Here is a 19,843-nt window from a genome sequence, read left to right as displayed (position 1 = left end):
AGCTGTGGCCTAACCAACCATCAGCGCAACAGTAACATGACGTCCCAACTCCTCCACACAGTGCCTCGGCTGATGAAGGCAGGCATGCCATATGCCTTCTTCAACACCTTCTCTACCTGTGTAGCCACTTTCAGGGAACTACGTACTTGTACCCCTTGGTCTCACTGCTGAGAGTCACACAGCACGGAAACAAGCTCTTCAGCCCAACTAGTCCATGCCAACCAAGGTGCCCATCCAAGCTAGTCCCATTTGCCAGCATTTGGCCAATAACCTTTCAAACCTTTCCAATCCATTTCCCTGTCTTTTAAGTTGTTATTGTACCTGCCTCAACCACTTCCTCTGAAAACTCATTCCACATATGTACTGTGAAAAAAAAGTTGCCCCTCAGGTTCCTATTAATTCTTTCCCCTCTCACCTTAAACCTATGCTCTCTAGTTCTTGGTTCCTCAACCCTGTGAAAAAAGACTGAGTGCATTTACTGTATCCTTGCCCCTCATGATTTTATACACCTAATCATTAGCTCCAACAAATATCACAACTGATTAAGATTATTTGACAGATAATCATATCAACCAATGAAGTTGCTTTCCAATTGGGGGCCGGAAAATGTAGCACAAGATAGACACTTTGGGTAAAGCCTTTGCTTTAATGCTTTTAAATGGGGAGACATTTAAAGTTAAAGGTATCTGAAATAATAAAGATGTGTACAAAACGTCAATATAAGTTCAATTTATTCACACTTGTCAACTGTTTCCAACTAAATTTGTTTGTTGGGATTACACCCAGAACAGCATGGTTGGTAAGGAGGATACAATCACAGCATTACAAATTTACATGGATCATTTCCAATGCAAATATAGGCTTGAAATTCATAACAGAATTAGCAAACAGAGGACAGAATGTACAGCTTTGAAATGAGAAACAAATTAAGTCTGCACATTTTGATCCAATTATTCTCAGCCTCTCTCCAACCAAGGGGACAGTGCAAACTTTCACACCTTGTTCTGTCTTTCACACCAGGATTTTCTTACACTGTGTCCATAACGTGCATTGCATTTATTCATTGAACCCCTGAATATGCAAGAAAAAAAGATATCTCAAGGTATAATTATGTAAACTATTAGGTTGGTTAAGACGGAGACACAATAAATTCTGCAGATGCTGGAATCTGGAGCAATACACACAAAGTGCTGGAGGAACTCAGCAGGTCAGGCAGCATCCATGGAGGGAAATAAACAGTCGACGTTTCAGGCCGAGACCCTTCATAGGTTTGCTAAGATATGGTTAAAATTTTCTTGCACGTGGTGGCTGACTTATAAGATAATTATGTAGATACATCCAGCAACTTTCCTTAAACTGGTCAACCCTTCGAAAACTGTACTGGGAGCAGGGAAGGTCTTGGAAAACTTTGCCATGTGTAGCATAGGCAGGTTTTTCTGGCTCTTCCCCTTGACCCACTGGATTACCTGAAATAAGGAAAGTCTAAAGCATTCCTTGGTTGAAACTTACAATTTTCTTTCATTTGCTACACTCAAATAAGGAAAATAAAGGTAATGTGAAGGTATTACTTTGACCAATATTTGCCATTATTTTGAGATTGACAAGTAGTTGGCAGGGGCCTGGGAATAAGCTCTAGCCAATGGCGAACTAGCTCGAAGCAAATCCTTCTCACTTGACCAGACCTGTCAATCCACTGCTTTACAATATGATATGGGCATTTGGTTCAAGTATATTAAACCTCTCTAAAATAATATCACTGACACTAACTTCTCCTGACAATTTCAGACAAACCCATTCAGTTAGACCCTCTGCCATATAATTTGGTTGGACATAACCACCATCTTCTCTGAGCTAACTCTGTGGTATAAATAGAAATGAAAGTTGCTGTGTGTCCCTGGCTGTTTGATGTTGCCAACACACTAGAGAGCAGACATTTCGCCTGTTCATTTAAAATGGAGACAAGGAACAGGTTACATCTTCAGAAAAGATACTGCAATTATGGTTGCTTTCCTGCCACAACCTCAACTGTTTTACCTGACTAGTCATTAATAATACAGCATAGAGTCATACAGTACAGAAACATGCCTTTCAGACCATCTGGTGTGTGTTGACCATCAAGCATGCATTTGTCCACACTAATCCCATTTTATTCTCCCCACATTTCATTCAACTCCATCATCGCCCCCCCACCCCCAGATTCTACCACTCACTTACACACTGGGAACAACTGGCAGTGGCCAAATAACCTACTAATGTGCACATCTTGGGATGAGGGAGGAAACCGGAGCACCCGGAGGAAACCTACAGAGTCATATGGAGAACATGCAAACTCCACACCGATAACAGTCGAGGTCAGATTGAACCCAAGTTGAGTCACAGAGTTATATACAGCATGGAAACAGGCCCTTCGGCCCAACTCATCCATGCCAACCAAGTTGCCTACCAGAGCCAGTCCTATTCGCTTGCATTTGGCCCATATTCCTCTGAATCTTTTCCATCCACTAACATGTCTAAATGTCTTTTGACTATACCTGCCGCTACAGCTTCCACTGGCAGCTCATTCCATATACCCACGGCCCTCTGTGTGAAAAAGTTTCCCCTCCAGTCCCCTTTAAATCTTTTCCCTCTCACCCTAAACCGATGCCCTCTAGTTTTAGACTCCCCTATCCTGGGAAAAAGACTATGACCACTCACTTTGTCCACACCCCTCATGATTTTATATACTTCTATATGGTCAACTCTCAGCCTCCTACACTCCAGGGAAAAAAGTCCCAGTTGAGGCAGCAACTCTTTTAGCTGTAACACTGTGCTGCTCTGGGTAGCTACAATGGGAACTTCCTTTCCCTAATTATTGAAGATATGAATTAAACATACCATCTGCATGGTTTTGTTCTATAAAGTCCTTTTCTAGCTTATTTTCACAAGGTCCATCAATGCAAACAACATCATGCATCGAAAGACAGCGTCAAGGAAGAACTGCAACAGACAACATGCTAGGAGAATGGACATGGATGGGCCAGATGGCTTCTTTCTCCACAGTAAAGTAGATTTATTCTGTGACTGGAATACTGACGTCTAATGGTCAAACGAGAAAGCATTGAAGTAGTCTTCAAAGGTGCAGAAAGAGGCTGAGGGAGTTGGCACAAAAGATATTGAAAAATATTTCCTCTGCAGGGAAATCCAAGAAAAGGGGGCGCAATCTTATAACTCGAGCCAGGCCTTCTTAGGGCAAGGACCTTTTTCCACAAGGGATCATGGGAATCTGGGCCTCTATCCCTCAAGAAGCCAGGGATGCACTTAATTTTTTCAAGATTGTTAAATTAAGAAAGCTTCATGATTAAAAGGACCAAAATGTCCCATTACTGGTTTTGATGTTCCTGTAAAACAGCATTTGGAGAAAAAAGAACACATTACAAGTTGCTAAAGGCTGAATGTACTGTCATCACTAAGAGAAAGAGCAAGGGATGAATGGAATGCGGTAGCCAGAGCCAAAATGCCACAAGATGGAGCAGAGAGGTGGAGGAGATGGGTGCTTGATGGTCAGCATTAACGTAATGGGTCAAAGGGTCTGGTTCCATGCTATGACCGTGTGAGATTGGAGAGATAGTGGACTGTGACCTTTAGCAAGGAAATGGGTAAGTACAGAGTAGGTGCAGTGTGAAAATACAGGACTTACAAGACCACATAACAGTATGGTGTTCTCAGAGAAAATAGTGCTTCACTTTGTCTGAGTGTGGAATGGATCAGGAATCTGCTAATGATTGCAGAAAATAGAACATAGAACATTACAGCACAGTACAGGCCCTTCGGCCCACAATGTTGTGCCGACATTTTAACTTGCTCTAAGATCTATCTAACCCTTCCCTCCCACATAGCCACGTGAATGATGGAGAAATGGAGGGCTATCTAAGAGTCTCTTAAAAGTCCCTAACGTATCTGCCCCCACAGCCTCTGCCGGCAGTGCATTCCACGCACCCACCACTCTCTGTGTAAAAAAACTTACCTCTGACGTCCCCCTTATACCTTCCTCCAATCACCTTAAAATTACGTCCCCTTGTGTTAGCCATTTTCACCCTGGGAAAAAGTCTCTGACTGTCCAATAGGCCAATACATTTTCTCCAACAGAAGAAAAGAGGAGACCCAGAGCAAGCCCTGCACCCGGTGAGATCCACTGGTACTTCCCCTCTCTCTCTCTCCACAGATGCTACCTAACCTGCTGAGCATTTCCAGCATTTTCTGTTTTTATTTCAGAATTGGGCACTGTTATTGAGTGGTCCATTCAGATATAAGGACCACATTGGGAAGCATTAAAGGAAGTTGAAGTCAAGTGCTTCCAAGTTTGATCAACACACAAATGCCAAATCCCATCACCATTTTGAGACTCTGTTAAAAATGACAGAGGAATGCACATAATTCATGTTCTGGGGTGCGTGACATGGGATACGGTCTCTGTCCAGGAACACAATCTATTTTCTCAAAGCACAAAGCAATTAAGCACACAGCCAATCCTCAAATCTCCCATTTGGGTGCTGACATTGTTGAATTCAAGGGTCACTGAAATGAGCCACTCCATGTTTGTGAAGCTGAGACTACCACCCACATTGACCTGGATGTAAGATGTCTTGAAATCAAGTGGAATGAATCCTGGTTTCCGGTGACAGATCTTCCCTTCCGGGTCCCATCAATGAGTCACGCTGAAGTAGAAATAGTCACAAGGCCCCTCAAACTTCTGTTCAATATCATGATTAAACATCTACCTCATCTCCATCTTCTAGCATATCCCATAATTCTTCAGTTCCTACAGTGCTCAAAATTCCAGCAGCAACTCCCAAACCTTTGACCTCGACCACCAAGAAAGACAAGGGCAATGAGCGCATAGGAACACCACTAACTACAAGATCCTTTTCAGGTCACACTCCACCCTGATTCAGAAAGATATCACTGGTCCTTCATGGTCAATGGGTCTTAATCCTGCAACCCCCTCCCAAATAGTTTTGTGGGTACACCCACACAAGGACTGCTGCACTTCAAGAAGGCAGCTCACCACCACCTTCTCAAGGGGTAATTAGGGATGGGCAATTAAATGCTGGCTCAGCCTACGAAGACCACATCCCTTGAATGAACAAAAAAAATCTCCCTACCCCACAGTGCTTTAGGAGCACCTTCATCAGAAGGTTCCTCACTCTCACCTTCTCAATAACAAGAAATGCCAGTCTTGCCAACAAGGCCAAGATACTAATAATCAAATAAATGAAAATAAATCCATTGAACCTAGTCTTGAATATACTCAATGATGAAGAATTCAAAGATTCACACCCCTCTGAGGTAATAAATGTTCCTTCACCCTAAAATTCCAGCATTCAACAATACAGTAGATACCAGACTCATAGACCAAGTTACTGAATCTAGCACCAAGACCCTGCCTGGTTCTTCCTTTCCAATGCCAAAATGCATCATCTTATATTCAGTGCATCATCTTAACCCAGAGCTCCAGACTCCCTATAAGAATCTGTTGCGTTCACTCAAGGATTTATTTGATTCTCCCACACCTTCAAGTCTCACATCAACAAGCACAGAATTTAATGGATTGACCGTCCTGAGGATATTTTCACACTGAACATCCCAATGAAAAGGTAACCAATATGTTGGTTTCAAGTCTACTAATGGCGAAGCCACCATGAATTTACATTGCTACAAAAAGCACAACAGTTCACAATACTTTCTTTAGACCCTGCAAAACTGGCTTCCATTCCTTACCTGGTATCATGCCGAGTAACAGTTGATGTAAAGTTAAAATGTCCTAGTGCAGAGGAGATTTACCAGGATGTTGCCTGGATTGGAGAGCATGTCTTATGAGGATAGGTTGAGTGAGCTAGGGCTTTTCTCTTTGGAGAGAAGGAGGATGAGAGGGGACTTGATGGAGGTGGACAAGATGATAAGAGGCATAGATCAAGTGGATAGTCAGGGACTTTTGCCCAGGGGGACAATGGCTAACACGAGGGGACATAATTTTAAGGTGATTGGAGGAAGGTATGAGGGGGATGTCAGGGTTAAATTTTTTTTACACAGAGAGTGGTGGGTGCGTGGAACGCACTGCTGGCAGAGGTTGTGGGGGCAGATGCATTAGGGACATTTAAGAGACTCTTAGACAGACACATTAATGATAGAAAAATAGGGGGGTATGTGGGAGGGAAGGGTTAGATAGATCTTAGAGCAGGATAAAATGTCGGCACAACATTGTGGGCCAAAGGGCCTGTACTGTGCTGCAGTGTTCTATGTTCTATGCTTAGCAATGTAAGGAATCTAATTTGTAAAGTAATGATGTGAATCACGAATGGTTATTACCTCTTGATTCTCAACACGTGCATTTTTTTTAATGAATCACTTCTGCTCAGCTCCAGTTAGAAGGATTAAAATTTATTAAAATAGAACATTAACATCTGGTCCTAATGCAGGAACTGAAATGCAGAATGCTGGATGTACTGGACCAATAGCAGCTGTTAAAAAGAATGGTTGACATTTCCAGTATAGGCCTCTTGGTGGCAGTGAAATTTGGCAACCTATGCATCAACATCAGTGATCAGAGTAATCTAACATTGCCATCACTGAGGTCACTGTGTTGAGCTGGGGAAGAGGTTGCAGGAAGGCGATGAAGGCAAGCACATAGTAATAGGATATAAGAAATAAGAACATAAAAAATAGGAGCAGGAGGAGGCCATCTGGCCCGTCGAGCCTGCTCCGCCATTCAATAAGATCATGACTGATCTGGCCATGGACTCAACTCCATCTACCTGCCCTTTCCCCTACCACGAAAAAATCCATCCAACTGTGTCTTAAATATATTTAATGAGGTAGCCTCTACTGCTTCCCCGGGCAGAGAATTCCACAGATACACCACTCTCTGGGAAAAGCAGTTCCTCCTCATCTCCATCCTAAATCTATTCCCCCGAATCTTGAGGCTATGTCCCCTAGTTCTAGTCTCACCTACCAGTGGAAACAACCTTCCCACCTCAATCTTATCTGTCCTTTTCATAATTTTATATGTTTCTATAAGATCCCCTCTCATTCTTCTGAATTCCAGCAAGTATAGTCCCAGGGGACTCAATCTCTCCTCATAGGCTAACTCCCTCATAGGCTAACCCCCTAATCTCCGGAATCAACCTGGTGAACCTCCTTTGCACCGCCTCCAAAGCCAGGAGATCTTTCCTCAAGTAAGAAGACTAGAACCGTACACAGTACTCCGGGTGTGGCCTCACCAGTGCTCTGTACAGTTGCAGCATAACCTCCCAGCTCTTAAATTCAACCCCTCTAGCAATGAAAGCCAACTTTCCATTTGCCTTCTTGATAACCTGTTGCACCTGCAAACCAACCTTTTGCGATTCATACACAAGCACTCCCAAGTCCCTCTGCACAACAGCATGCTGCAATCTTTCACCATTTAAATAAGAATCTGATCTATTTTTCCTTCCAAAGTGGATCTTTTGAGGAAGGGGAGAAAAGTTTAGGGACAGGACACATAATCTAGAGGTGGCTAACAAGAGACAGCATTGGATCAAAGGAAAAAGCTTATAATGTTGTCAAAAAGATTAGGTTGGAAAAAATTCAGAATTCAGCAAAGGTATAACAAGAAATTGACAGAGCATTGGAAAATAGAACGCAAGGGTAATCTATTGAGAAACATGAAGGCAGACGGTAAAAGTTTGTGCAGATACATGACAAGGAAAAGATTTGTTAATGTGGGTCCCTTACAGACGAACACTGCAGAAATTATATAGTAGAAAAGGAAATGGGAGAGAAACTAAGTATACTGTGTCATTGGAGACGACACCAGAAGTAGTGGAGAACAAAAGTTCTGTAGACAATGAGGAAATGAATGAAATTAGCACTGGAGAAATTAATGGGACTGAAAGTAGTCAAAACCCCAGGGCCTAATAAACTGCGTCCCATGGACTTGAAAGAGCTGGCTTCAGAGCTGGTGGATATCTGGGCTATCATCTTCCAAATTCCAAAGATTCTAGAGCAGTTCCTACAGACTGGAAGATAGCAAGTGTAAACCATTACTGAAGGGAGAAGAGAGAGAGAGAAAAAAACAGGAAACCACCAAATGGTTAACCTGACATTAGTGGCTGAGAAAATGTTGGAACTTTTAAGAAGGTGATAATAATAACCAACACTTAACGATCTAGGAGAGTCAACATGAACTTGTGGAAGCAAAATTACATCTGACAAATCCTTTAGAGGTTGTAACTGGTAGAAAAGATCAGGGTAAACCAGTAAATATGGTGCTTTTAGATTTTGAGAAGACCTTTGAGGAGATGTGCAAGGTAAATATTTTCACACAGAGAGCGGTAGGTGCCTGGAAAGTGTTTCCAAGGGGAGGTGGAAGCAGACATGATACTGGTGTTTAAGAGGCATTTAGACAGGCACTTGAACATGCAGTGAATGGAGGGACACAGACCACATGCAGGCAGATAGGTTTAGCTTAATTTGGCATGATGGTCAGTGCAGACAGCGTGAACCAAAGGACCTGTTCCTGCCTGGTACTGTTCTATGTTGGAATTGGGATTGGTTTATTATTGTCACTTGTACACTTGCATACCATTCTTTACAGAACAATTCATTACACGCTGCACTGAAGTAGTACAAGGTAAAACAATACAGAATGCAGAATTAGAGTGTCACAGCTACAGAGAAAGTGCAGTGCAAGGAGACAATAAGGTGCAAGGTCATAACGAGGTAGATTGTGAGGTCAAGAGTCCATCGTATCGTACTAGGGAACCATTCAATAGTCTTACAACAGCGGGATAGAAGCTGTCCTTGAGTCTGGTGGTACGTGCTTTCTGGCTTTTGTATCTTCTGCCCGATAGGAGAGGGGAGAAGAGAGAAGAGTTTTATGAAACACTGTCAGCATCCTTCCCCAGGCCAATGTATCCAGTACTAAGATATTAGTTACCCTCAGTCATTTACGCTGGACAGGTCATGTTGTTCACTTGCCTGACACCAGGCTCACAAAACACTCAATTTCCCAACTCTGTCGTGGAAGAAGATGAAAAGATGGCCAGGATAAAGATTCAAGGATGTGCTCAAAACTTCCTTGAGGAAGTGCAACATTCCCCACTAACTCCTGGGATTCCGTGATCCCTGACCAAAGTGGAGAAGGCATCAGGAGCACAGAGAAACCCTTCATAAGCAACGGAAGGAGAGCAGCTCCACTTCACAAACTACTCACTAACCCCCTCTGGAGGCAACCACCTGCCCCATCCGTGGAAGAGTCTGTAGTTCCTACATTGGCCTCACTGGCCACCTCAGAGCCCACAAACCAGACTGGAAGCAGGTCATCCTTGATACTAAGGAACTGCCGCAGATGATATTCAGCTCAATACACTTTTACGACATTAGTGCAGGAAAGCGATATTAAGGTAAAAAAAATCATCCATGATGTTACTGAATGGCACAGCAGGCACTAGGGGCCAAATGGCCTCCTCCTCCTTTGATTTCTTCAGTGAGGCCCGATTAGTTGATGGCTCTCAGACCAAGGTGAGGTGAAGGAGGAGGGATTGTGGAGTGGGTGCAGATTGGAGGCGGCAAGCCTGAGTTTGGTGGCCCCAATGTGCCCAAGGAAAGCTCCATCTGGAGCTGTGGTAGAAGGGGTCGAGCACTTCAGAAGGAAGTAGTTGGGCATGGGGGGTGGGGAGTGGGGGGTGGGGGGAGGAGGTTGGGTATGGAGATCCTGACTACAGCAGAATCCGAGGAAGGAGCCAAGAACATCATCGGGATGCACTGAATCCAGGCGAGGTCTCTGCCGGAGGGATTTGCTCAGCAAATCACCAAAAACGGTTCTAATGGAGTGGTTAGGGTAAAGAAACTGAAACGAAAACAGAAAATATTGAGCAAGCCATGGTACAGTGGCATGGCTGAAGAGCCGTTGCCTCACAGCTCCAGCGATCCCAGGTTCAATCCTGACCTCCACCGCTGTCTGTGTGGAGTTTGCACGTTCTCCCTGTGATTTAATAGGGCTTCCTCCAGGTCCTTTGGTTTCCTCTCACATCCCAAAGGTGTGCAGGTCGGTTGGTTAATTGGCCACTATAAGTTGCCTCTGGTGTGGAGGTGAGTGTTGGAAGCTGGGGAAGTCGTGGGAATATGGGGAAAAGAAAATGGGAAAAATAAAGGATTAGCAATGGGTGCTTGATGGTTGGCATAGACTTAGTGGGCCGAAGGGCCTGCTTCCACGCTGTATGACTCTAAGTTACGGTAAAAAGAAATGTTAACTTGTAAGATCAATGATGACCCATTCATACCACGGAGCCACTTTCACAGAGATTACACTCCAACATACATTGGATCCTCATGCTCCAAATTTACTCCATTTTTGCTGCTGAGTTTGTTTAGGAACCAGTGATGAGACCAAAGGAAGCAGCCTAACACATGGGCATCAAGGACAAGCAACCATTGCAGCCATGTTGAGTTAGCGTATGGATCAGCCTTGATCCAAATGAACCTCACTACAGGTTCACAGGGCTGAAGTGCCTCCTCTTTATTCTGATGGAGGTTTTTAAAACTATGAGAGGCATAGGCAGGGTAGACATAGTCAGAATCTTTTCCCCAGGATAGAAATGTCAAACACCAGAGGACATGCTTTTCAGGTTGGGGGGTGGGGAGTTTAAAGGCGACGTGAGGGCCAAGTTTTTTTTTTACGCAAAGAGTGGTAGGTGCCTGGAGTGGGTTACCAGGGGTAGTAGCAGAAGCAGGCACTTTGGTGGAGTTTAAGAGGCTTTTAGATAGAACCATGAATATGAAGGGAAGGATATGAATGATTACAGGAGGAGGACATTTAGTATAAATTGGCATCAAGATCGGCACAACATCGTGGGCCGAATGGCCTGTCCAGTGCTGGACTGTTCTGTGTTCTTATTCCATGATAAGCTGGGAGAAGAGAGCTGAAAATTTGCAAAAAAAACAGACGAAATTGGGGCTTAATTATGTAAAGCGGCGAATGAGTCACTGGGAGGAGAGGAGGAGGCAGTACAAGCTGATTAGCTGAGCAGATGATCCCAGCCAGAGCGATGAAATCCTCAACCTCCCAAAGAGGTTGATATTGCTGGTGTAGACAGTACATTATACTGGCTTGCGTCTTCTCCAAAGCTGAGTGGTCTAATGGGTCTTTCCAGTATGTTCTGCTCGCAGTGCAGAATTCCAGCATTTGCAGTTTCTTATCATCTCTAGATTCTTTTTCTACCCTTTATTGTTTTCAGGCAAGTCCCTCCTCTTGAGGCCAAACAGCATTTTCTCAGTATGACGTCAGACACAACGTGACGTCTGGGGCAGCAAGAGAGGAGGAAAACCTCTGCACAGTTCAGCCTACCTTGAAGGGACTTCACAGTGGAGTCGTAAAATGGGGACACAGAAGATGGCAGACGCTGCAGGGGTGCAGATGTTTAGCAGGATAGGCCACATCGATGTGGGAGGAGAAACGGGGCTGATGAAGGAGCTTCAACCCGAAACATTAGCTCTGTTACTCTTCCCACAGATGCAGCCTGACCTGCTGAGTATTTCCAGCATTTTCTGTTTTTAATTTGAGATTTTCCCCCAGTGACCAAGCCAGGATTTATCTCTCAGTCAACACCACCAAAACAGATTATCTGCTCCATCCAACATCTGCAGTGTTTTGTGTCTCCACAGTGTGACATCTGTGACTCCTTTCATACCACTCAAATGGTATAGGTCTGAGGTCTCTCATCTGCTAAAAGGTGAACTCCTGATCTCCCAAGCTACCTCGTTGTGGCCCTTGCACTTTATTTGTCTACCTGCACAGCACTTTCTCTGTAACTGCAACACCGTATTCTGCATTCTGTTTTTTTTCTTTTTTTTTATTTATACAGCACGGTAACAGGCCCTTCCGGCCCAACCAACCCAATTACACCCATGTTAACCTACTAACCCGCACATCTTTGGAACGTGGGAGGAAACCGGGGCACTCGGAGAAAACCCACGCAGACACGGGGAGAACGTACAAACTCCTCACAGACAGCGGCAGGAATTGAACCCCGATCGCTGGCGCTGCAATAGTGTTACGCTAACCGCTATGCTACCACGCTGCCCTTTTCTTTTTACTACCTTGATGTACTCTGTTTGGATGGTACGCAAACAAGCTGTTCACCATATCTCGGTACGTGTGACAATAATAAGCCAACACCGATACCTTTACAGATATTTGACCACAGAAATAGACTGTCAATGCAGTGCAGTACTGAGAGAAAGCTGCACTGTCAGAGGTTTGGATGAATTGTTGATCTGTAGCTTCACAGGTGGATGCTGAAGATTGCATTACCCCAAATCAAAGCAAAACAAGTGAGTTTTCCCCAGTGAAAACAATCAAAAAAACTGCAGATGACAGAAATCTAAAATAAAAGCAGAAAATGCTAGAAATACTTAGCAGAGTAGGCCACGTCTGTGGGAGGAGAAACAGACCTGGCAAAGGAGCTTCAAGCTGAAACATTATCTCTTTTTCTCTTCCCACAGATGCAGCCTGACCTGATGAGTATTTCCAGCATTTGCTGTTCCAATGTCCTAGCCAGCATTTATCTCACAGTCAACACCATCAAAACAGAATATCTGCTCCTTATCTCATTGTTTTCTTGGGAGCCTGCTACATTAGATAAGATAGATAAGGTACCTTTATTTGTCACATGTACATTAAAACACAGTGAAATGCATCTTTTGCGTAGAGTGTTCTGGGGGCAGCCCGCAAGTGTCACTATGCTTCCACCGCCAACATAGCGTGCCCACAACTTCCTAACCCCTACATCTTTGAAATGTGGGAGGAAACCGGAGCACCCGGAGGAAACCCACGCAGACACAGGGAGAACGTACAAACTCCTTATAGACAGAATTGAACCCAGGTCGCTGGAGCTGTAAAGTGTTACGCTAACCGTTACACTACCGTGCCTGCACAAGAGTGGTCACACTTCACACCTCCATTGAGATGATCATGGGATACAACATATACATACAAGTCTTTCATTTTGTTTCCTCCCACCTTCATACTGGACAAATGGAAGCTTCTTCCTGTTCTCTCTCGCTGGTACAGTGCCAAGCTAGGACTCTGCGATGTTAAGACTGGCAAATGCCAATGTGCAGCTTATTGTTGAGCAGGAAAACCAGGAATTACCTCTCCCAAAATCAAGCTGACACTGGAGTTCAACTAGACATTCCAGATGTCAAACCAATGGACTTTTGAAGACACCTGGCTCCATCTGCCCGTCATCTCCCACCTCTCCTGGATCCACCTGTCACCTACCAGCCCCTGCCTCACCCCTTCCCCTCACCTCTTTATACTGGCTATCTTCCCTCTACACTCTCAGCCCTGATGCAAGGTCATGACGCAAAATGTCGACTGTCCCTTTGCTGCTCAACCTGCTGAATTCCTCCAGCAGTTTGTTTTTTGCTGATGGATTTTTGTTGGTTAACCTGTGCTAAAGAATACAGAAATGAAGGAAATTCAGGTTTAAGCTGCTACGGTTGAACAGAGCGATCTGGAGGAGATAACTGGCCTGGTCCTAATCCTGATCCAATGAGTCCACAGAATAAATTCCAAAATTATAGCAGGCAAAATCTTAAAATTTCAGTCAGGACTGAAATAAGGAAGGTTTATGCAAAAGCTTGTAGAAGTCAGGAAATATCTTCCTCAAAAAGTCACCAAGTGACTGATCAACTGAAGCTTTCAAGACTGAGAAAGATTTTTATTAAAGGTGCCAAGGCATATGGAATAAAGGCTAGTAAATAGAGATGGACTTATCATGTTCTATCTCACTGGGAATCTCATATCTCCTAACTCAACGGGTGATCTCATTGAAACCTACTGGATACTGAAAGGCCTAGATAGAGTGGACGTGGAGAGGATGTTTCCATTAGTAGGCGAGTCGAGGATCTGGGGGCACAGCCTCAGAATAAAGGGATTTCCCTTTAAAACTGAGATGAGGAGGAATTTCTTCAGCCAGAGGGTGGTGAACCTGTGGAATTCGTTGCCACAGACAGCTGTGGAGGCCTAGTCGCTGGGTGTATTTAAGGCAGAATTTGATAGGTTCTTGACCGGTAAGGGGGTTAAGGGTTACAGGGAGAAGACGGGAGAGTGGGGTTGAAAAAAAAAGCAGCCATGATTGAATGGTGGAGCAGACTTGATGGGCCGAATGGCCTAATTCTTAACTGATGGTCTTAACTGAATGTTTGAATAGGCTCAATAGCCTCTTATTCCTGTCTTGATCTTGAGATCTTACACAATGTGTGCCTCCAACCTACAGTCAGTTCTGAACACACATTGTACAGTCATGAATGATGCAGGCTCATTATTACAGCTGTCACTCTAGGCTTGCATCAACACAGAAGCCAACAAAATAGAGTCCATTACTTGTTATCTTTAAACAAGCATTTGTCAAACTGATTGCAGTGCTATTCAAAATGTAAAAGTATTCTTGCTTTAATGAAAAATAGGGAAATTAGAAAAATATGGTTAATAATTATGTCCCCACGAGATCAGCAATGTTATTTTCCCACCCCTGCCCTTGGGCTAATTGACCACAGCAAGGACTAAAAAACACTAGAAAAGGCACACCTTTGATTCAATATAATGTGTCACCATGTTACAGTTGGAAAGAAAAAGATTTCTTTTCACATTAGCGTTGAGAACGTTAAGCAAAAACTTGATAGAGATGTCCAAACATATGAAAGGTTGTGACTGGGTCAGTAGCAGTAAATCGATTCAACTGGTCAGGAAAATGGTACAGAAATGACAGAGATTTAAGATAATTACAAAAAGAATTAAAGAGAGATTGGAAGCAGCGCAGTGGTTGGTTAAAATGTGCAATTCCCTGCTGCAAGCTGTTGCTGAAGGGGTAGCGATAAATTTCATTTAGAAGGAATTAGATAGTTGCTTACAGGAGGGGAATATTAAATAAGGGGAGGGAACAGGGGAGTTGGACTGGAGCAAACCATTAGCCAGAATTCATGGGTCAAATGATACGTTAAACGTTGTAACAATCTGTGACTCTAATCTTTTCCAAATTCCTAGAATTATTAGATATAGTTGATTGAAATTTATCCCTACTGTTACTGAGACCCTTCACCATGCCTTCTCATCTCTTGACTTAGTGATCCCAAAGTTCTTCCCGCTAGTCATCCATCATGTATGTTGTATATTCTTGAGGACATCCAAAACTTGGTTGCCCGTACCCTAACTTGCAGCAATCTAGTTCATTCATCATCCCTGTGTTTGCTGACTCCCAATCGAAGGACATACCAAATTAAAAATTCTCCTCTTTCAATGGTCTTGCCGCTCTATCTCGGCAATCTTCTCCAGTGTAAGCCTTCGAGATCTCTGCACTCCTCCAATCCTGGTCTCTCGCTCACTCCCAATGTTCATTGCTTAAGTACTGGTGGCCGTGTCTTCAGCTACCATTGCCCCAAGCTCTGGAGTTCTTCCCTGAACCTCTCTGCCCCACTATGTTCCTTTGAGAACCCACTGAAAGCTTACCAACTTGACTAGGCTTTTAGTCATCTGTTTTAGTTACACCTTGTGCACCTTACTGTTCAAGTTCCTCCACAGACACTGTTTGGCCTATACATGACCACTACCTGTAGTTTTTGTGTATATTTCAGATTTCCAGCATCAATACTATGCTCTTGATCAATCTCATGCTCAGTATATTTCTTTTAATTGCTGGATTAATAGCAGTTTAAGGAGCAGATTTAGTTAAGTATTGTGCCAATGTTGTAGGCCGTATCTCAAACAGCGATGAGTCGGAGTACAGGAAGGAGATAGAGAGCTTAGTGGAATGGTGTCGTGACAATAACCTTTCCCTCAATGTCAACAAAAGAGCTGGTCATTGACTTCAGGAAAGGGGGCAGTGTACATGCACCTGTCTACATCAATGGTGCTGAGGTCAAGAGGGTTGAGAACTTCAAGTTCCTGGGTGTGAACATCACCAACAGCCTGTCCTGGTCAAATCATGTAGATGCCATGGCCAAGAAAGCTCACCAGCGCCTCTACTTCCTCAGGAGGCTAAAGAAATTTGGTTTGTCCCCTTTGACTCTCACCAACTTTTACCGATGCACCATAGAACGTATCCTATCTGGATGTATCACGGCTTGGTATGGCAACTGCTCTGCCCAGGACTGCAAGAAGCTGCAGAGAGTTGTGGACACAGCCCAGCGCATCACGGACACCAGCCTCCCCTCCTTGGACTCTCATTGTCTTTACCTCTCATTGTCTTGGTGTAGCAGCCAGCATAATCAAAGACCCCACCCACCCGAGACATTCTCTCTTCTCTCCTCTTCCATCAGGTAGAAGATACAGGTGCCTGAGGGCACGTTCCACCAGACTTAAGGACAGCTTCTACCCCACTGTGGTAAGACTATTGAACGGTTCCCTGATACAATCAGATGGACAATGACCTCACGATCTGCCTTGTTGTGACCTTGCACCTTATTGCACTGCACTTTCTCTGTAGCTGTGACACTTTACTCTGTACTGTTACTGTTTTACCTGTACTACATCAATGCACCTTGTACTAACTCAATGTAACTGCACTGTGTAATGAATTGACCCGTACGATCGGTTTGTAAGACAAGCTTCTCACTGTACCTCGGTACAAGTGACAATAATAAACCAATACCAATACCAATGGCCAGCTTTGCACTGTGTGCACTGTTGCAGGAGACTTGACAACCTGTTCACGTACAGCAAGATCCCACAAACTGCCATGCAAGAACGTCAGATCATCTGATTTAATTTTGGTCACAGGATAAATACTGGCCAAGATGCTGAGAGGACTTCTCTCTCTGTCTTCAAAAAAAATTACTTTCTTTCACCTAAATGAGCAGCAAAGGCCCCAGTTTAACTACACATACGACAGCACAAACACACTTTGATTATGTTAATTGGAAGATAAATTCTGGCCAGGACACTGGAGATAAAATCCTTCTCATTTTCAGAATAGTGTCATGGAGTCTCTTAAGACCATAAGATATAGGAGCAGAATTAGGCCATTTGGCCCATCAAGTCTGCTCCACCATTCAATCATGGCTGATTTTTTTTCAACCCCATTCTCCCGCCTTATCTCCATAACTCTTAACCCTGTTACCAATCTATTTTACATCCCTTTTACTGTAAGGCCTGTATAGAGTGGACACGGAGAGGATGTTTCCATCGGTAGGAGAGTCCAGGATCCAAGGGCACAGCCTCAGAATAAAGGGACTTCCCTTTAGAACTGAGATGAGGAGGAATTTCTTCAGCCAGAGGATGGTGAATCTGTGGAATTCGTTGCCACAGGCAGCTGTGGAGGCTAAATCATTGGGTGTATTTAAGGCAAAGACTGACAGGCTCTTGATTGGTAAAAGGGGTTTAAGAGTTATGGGAGAAGGCAGGAGAATTGGGTTGTAAAAAATCAGCCACGATTGAATGGTGGAGCAGACTCGATGGGCTGAGTGGCCTAATTCTGCTCCTATATCTTATGATCCCGTTGAGCTGAGACCTGTCTGCTCTTTCAATGTCTCATTCCAATGAAGGGATCTCTGGCAATGCAGATCTTCCTCAGTACTGCCTTGATTATGTTTGGAGTATGAAGGGAACACATAAATCCAGACACACGCACACACGTGACAAATAAACAGACACATACAGACACAGAATCAAACGCACTCATGCACACTGACATCAACACACACACGCTCTTAGCAAACCACAATTTTTTTTTCCTTTAACCCCCGAAACCACACCATGTTTTCACACACAGAACTGTTTCACACAGTCACCTGTCACTTTAACTTGTGTTTAATCCTAAACTGCAAACTCATGCACCATTCCCTCCCTCTCCCTTCCCCTTTTCCATTATTTGTTCTGAAACAATTTCAACAGCTTACCCTAAGCTTAAAAAACATAACTGCAGCCGAATTTCAATTAAATTAACTGGCAACGCTCAATACAAAAGCGCAAATCTTGCTTGTCAGAAATAATTCTTAATACAATTTAACACTGTAAAGCCACCAAGTGTATTAACACAAATAATTTCCTGTCTGATTTCCTTCCTCCTCACCGCACCGCCCCCCCAACCCCCAAGTGAAAAAGCCTCCCTTCCAGTCAGCAATGAATCTATTGATCGTGTGGTGTCTTATCCGGGCCAGGGGGTTGCTGATGGCTCTCTTGCAGGGTTTGAAACAGGGCAGTGCACTGATTGGGATCTGAATTGATCACTCCATCAGTTAACAAGGACTCAGTATATTTTGTTTAAGAAACAGCACAAAAGAACAAGAGAAACACAGCAAGAAAATTGATAAAGGAAGTGACAAACATACAATTAGAGCGAATGAATCACTTATATTAACACGGATCTAAGCTTTGCATTTATGTTTATAGAAATGAACATTCAACAGCATCATATCAACTAAAAGTACAATCGCTCTGCAAAATGTTTTACAACTAATTAAATAACTGTTTTGTTCTTATACGCAGAATTCTTATATACAGAGCCTGTTATTTCACTTAACAGGGTCGGTATAGCAATCGCACAGTCTATAATGTAGCACGTAAGCAAACGCACATGTTGCTGAATACATATGCACAAATAGTATATAGATGTGAAATATATCACATTCTGGATATCTACAAGAATGTGCTGTAGATTGATGAACAGGTATAGGTACAGACTGGATGTAATTGCGACTGAATGGAGACAAGTACACAGTATATCAGTAACAAATATATATGAGGCTAAAATTTTACAGTGGATTTTATGAAATAAGTCTAAGATGCTGCCTGTCTGTAAGCAAACACAACCTTGAGATGTAGAATGCAGGTAGATTGTGAATGTGTAAAGTGTTGCTGTCTATCATCACAGATGGTAAATGTATAGGAAACATGCTGTCTGCAAGAACACACTGGTGGTCAATGTATAGGATGTTCCCTTTGCAAAAGTGCAGACTCATGATAAATGTATAAACGCAGACTCATGGTCAATGTATAGGTCGTTCTCTGTGACGGTAAGCGAATTGGATGTTCTCTTTGTATGAGTGCAGTTTGATGGTGAATGGATTGGATGCTCCCTGTGTAAATGTCGAGATGCTAACGGTTCAGGACGCTGTCACTGAGCGCGCACACACACACACACACACAGTGCAGCTGCTACTTAACCAGGCCTTGACTCGGATCTTCAGCTCTCCCTCCTGAGGTTCGGGCATCGCTTTCCTGGCCACCCTCAGCTTGTTCAGCCCCCCGAAGCCGGCCAGGATAACGGCTCGGATCTCCTTAGTGTCTCCCAGCCCGCTGCCCCGCTCTTTGCTCGCATCCTTCTCAATCATGTGCTCCGTCTCCTCGCTCTTATCCAGCCCTTCGTTAGCCATAAGCAGAGTGGCGAAGATTGCCCAGAACACAAGGGGTGGAGGGCGGGGTGGGAAGGCTGCTGTCTGTGTCTCTGCTGCAGACGGTGTGAGTCCACCCTGAACTTGGGCTTCGATTGAAATCCAGCGCTGGCGCAGGCAGGCAGATCGGTCGTAATGCGGGGGATATAACACGCGATCAGCAGCTTCTGCTGTCGTTGTGAGAAGTGATCTTTATACAGCGCAGAATTGCAGCAGAGAATCATAATTCAACATAAAGTGGGCCAGCTACAAATCAGCTGTGGCAAGAGGCTGGCTATCCTCTCAATTTGCACTAATGTCGTTCTATTGTCATGTTGACGTATAAATTGTGTAAAATTTATGTAATTTATCTTTGTAATGTACTGTGCTGCTGCAAAAAGCTAATTTTCATGGCATTCATACCCTGGGTATGTATACCCATGACAATAAACGTGAA

At 43.8% G+C, this 19,843-nt stretch overlaps 1 protein-coding gene across 1 annotated transcript in view; it reads right to left on the bottom strand.

Annotated features, from left to right (window-relative positions):
• Positions 1–19,507, bottom strand: part of LOC127577312 (synaptic vesicle membrane protein VAT-1 homolog-like) — a 147,692-nt gene extending 128,185 nt beyond the window's left edge. Inside the window, exon 1 of the mRNA XM_052028417.1 lies at positions 19,181–19,507. Coding sequence (XP_051884377.1) covers positions 19,181–19,389 — 209 coding nt within the window. The 5' untranslated portion in view covers positions 19,390–19,507. The remainder of the gene's footprint in view (positions 1–19,180) is intronic.
• Positions 19,508–19,843: the final 336 nt, after the last annotated feature.

The sequence above is a fragment of the Pristis pectinata genome, chromosome 13, assembly GCF_009764475.1.
Source record: "Pristis pectinata isolate sPriPec2 chromosome 13, sPriPec2.1.pri, whole genome shotgun sequence".
Classification (NCBI taxonomy): domain Eukaryota; kingdom Metazoa; phylum Chordata; class Chondrichthyes; order Rhinopristiformes; family Pristidae; genus Pristis; species Pristis pectinata.
Note: the sequence above shows the minus strand (reverse complement) of the source record. Positions and strands in the feature narration are given on the sequence as shown.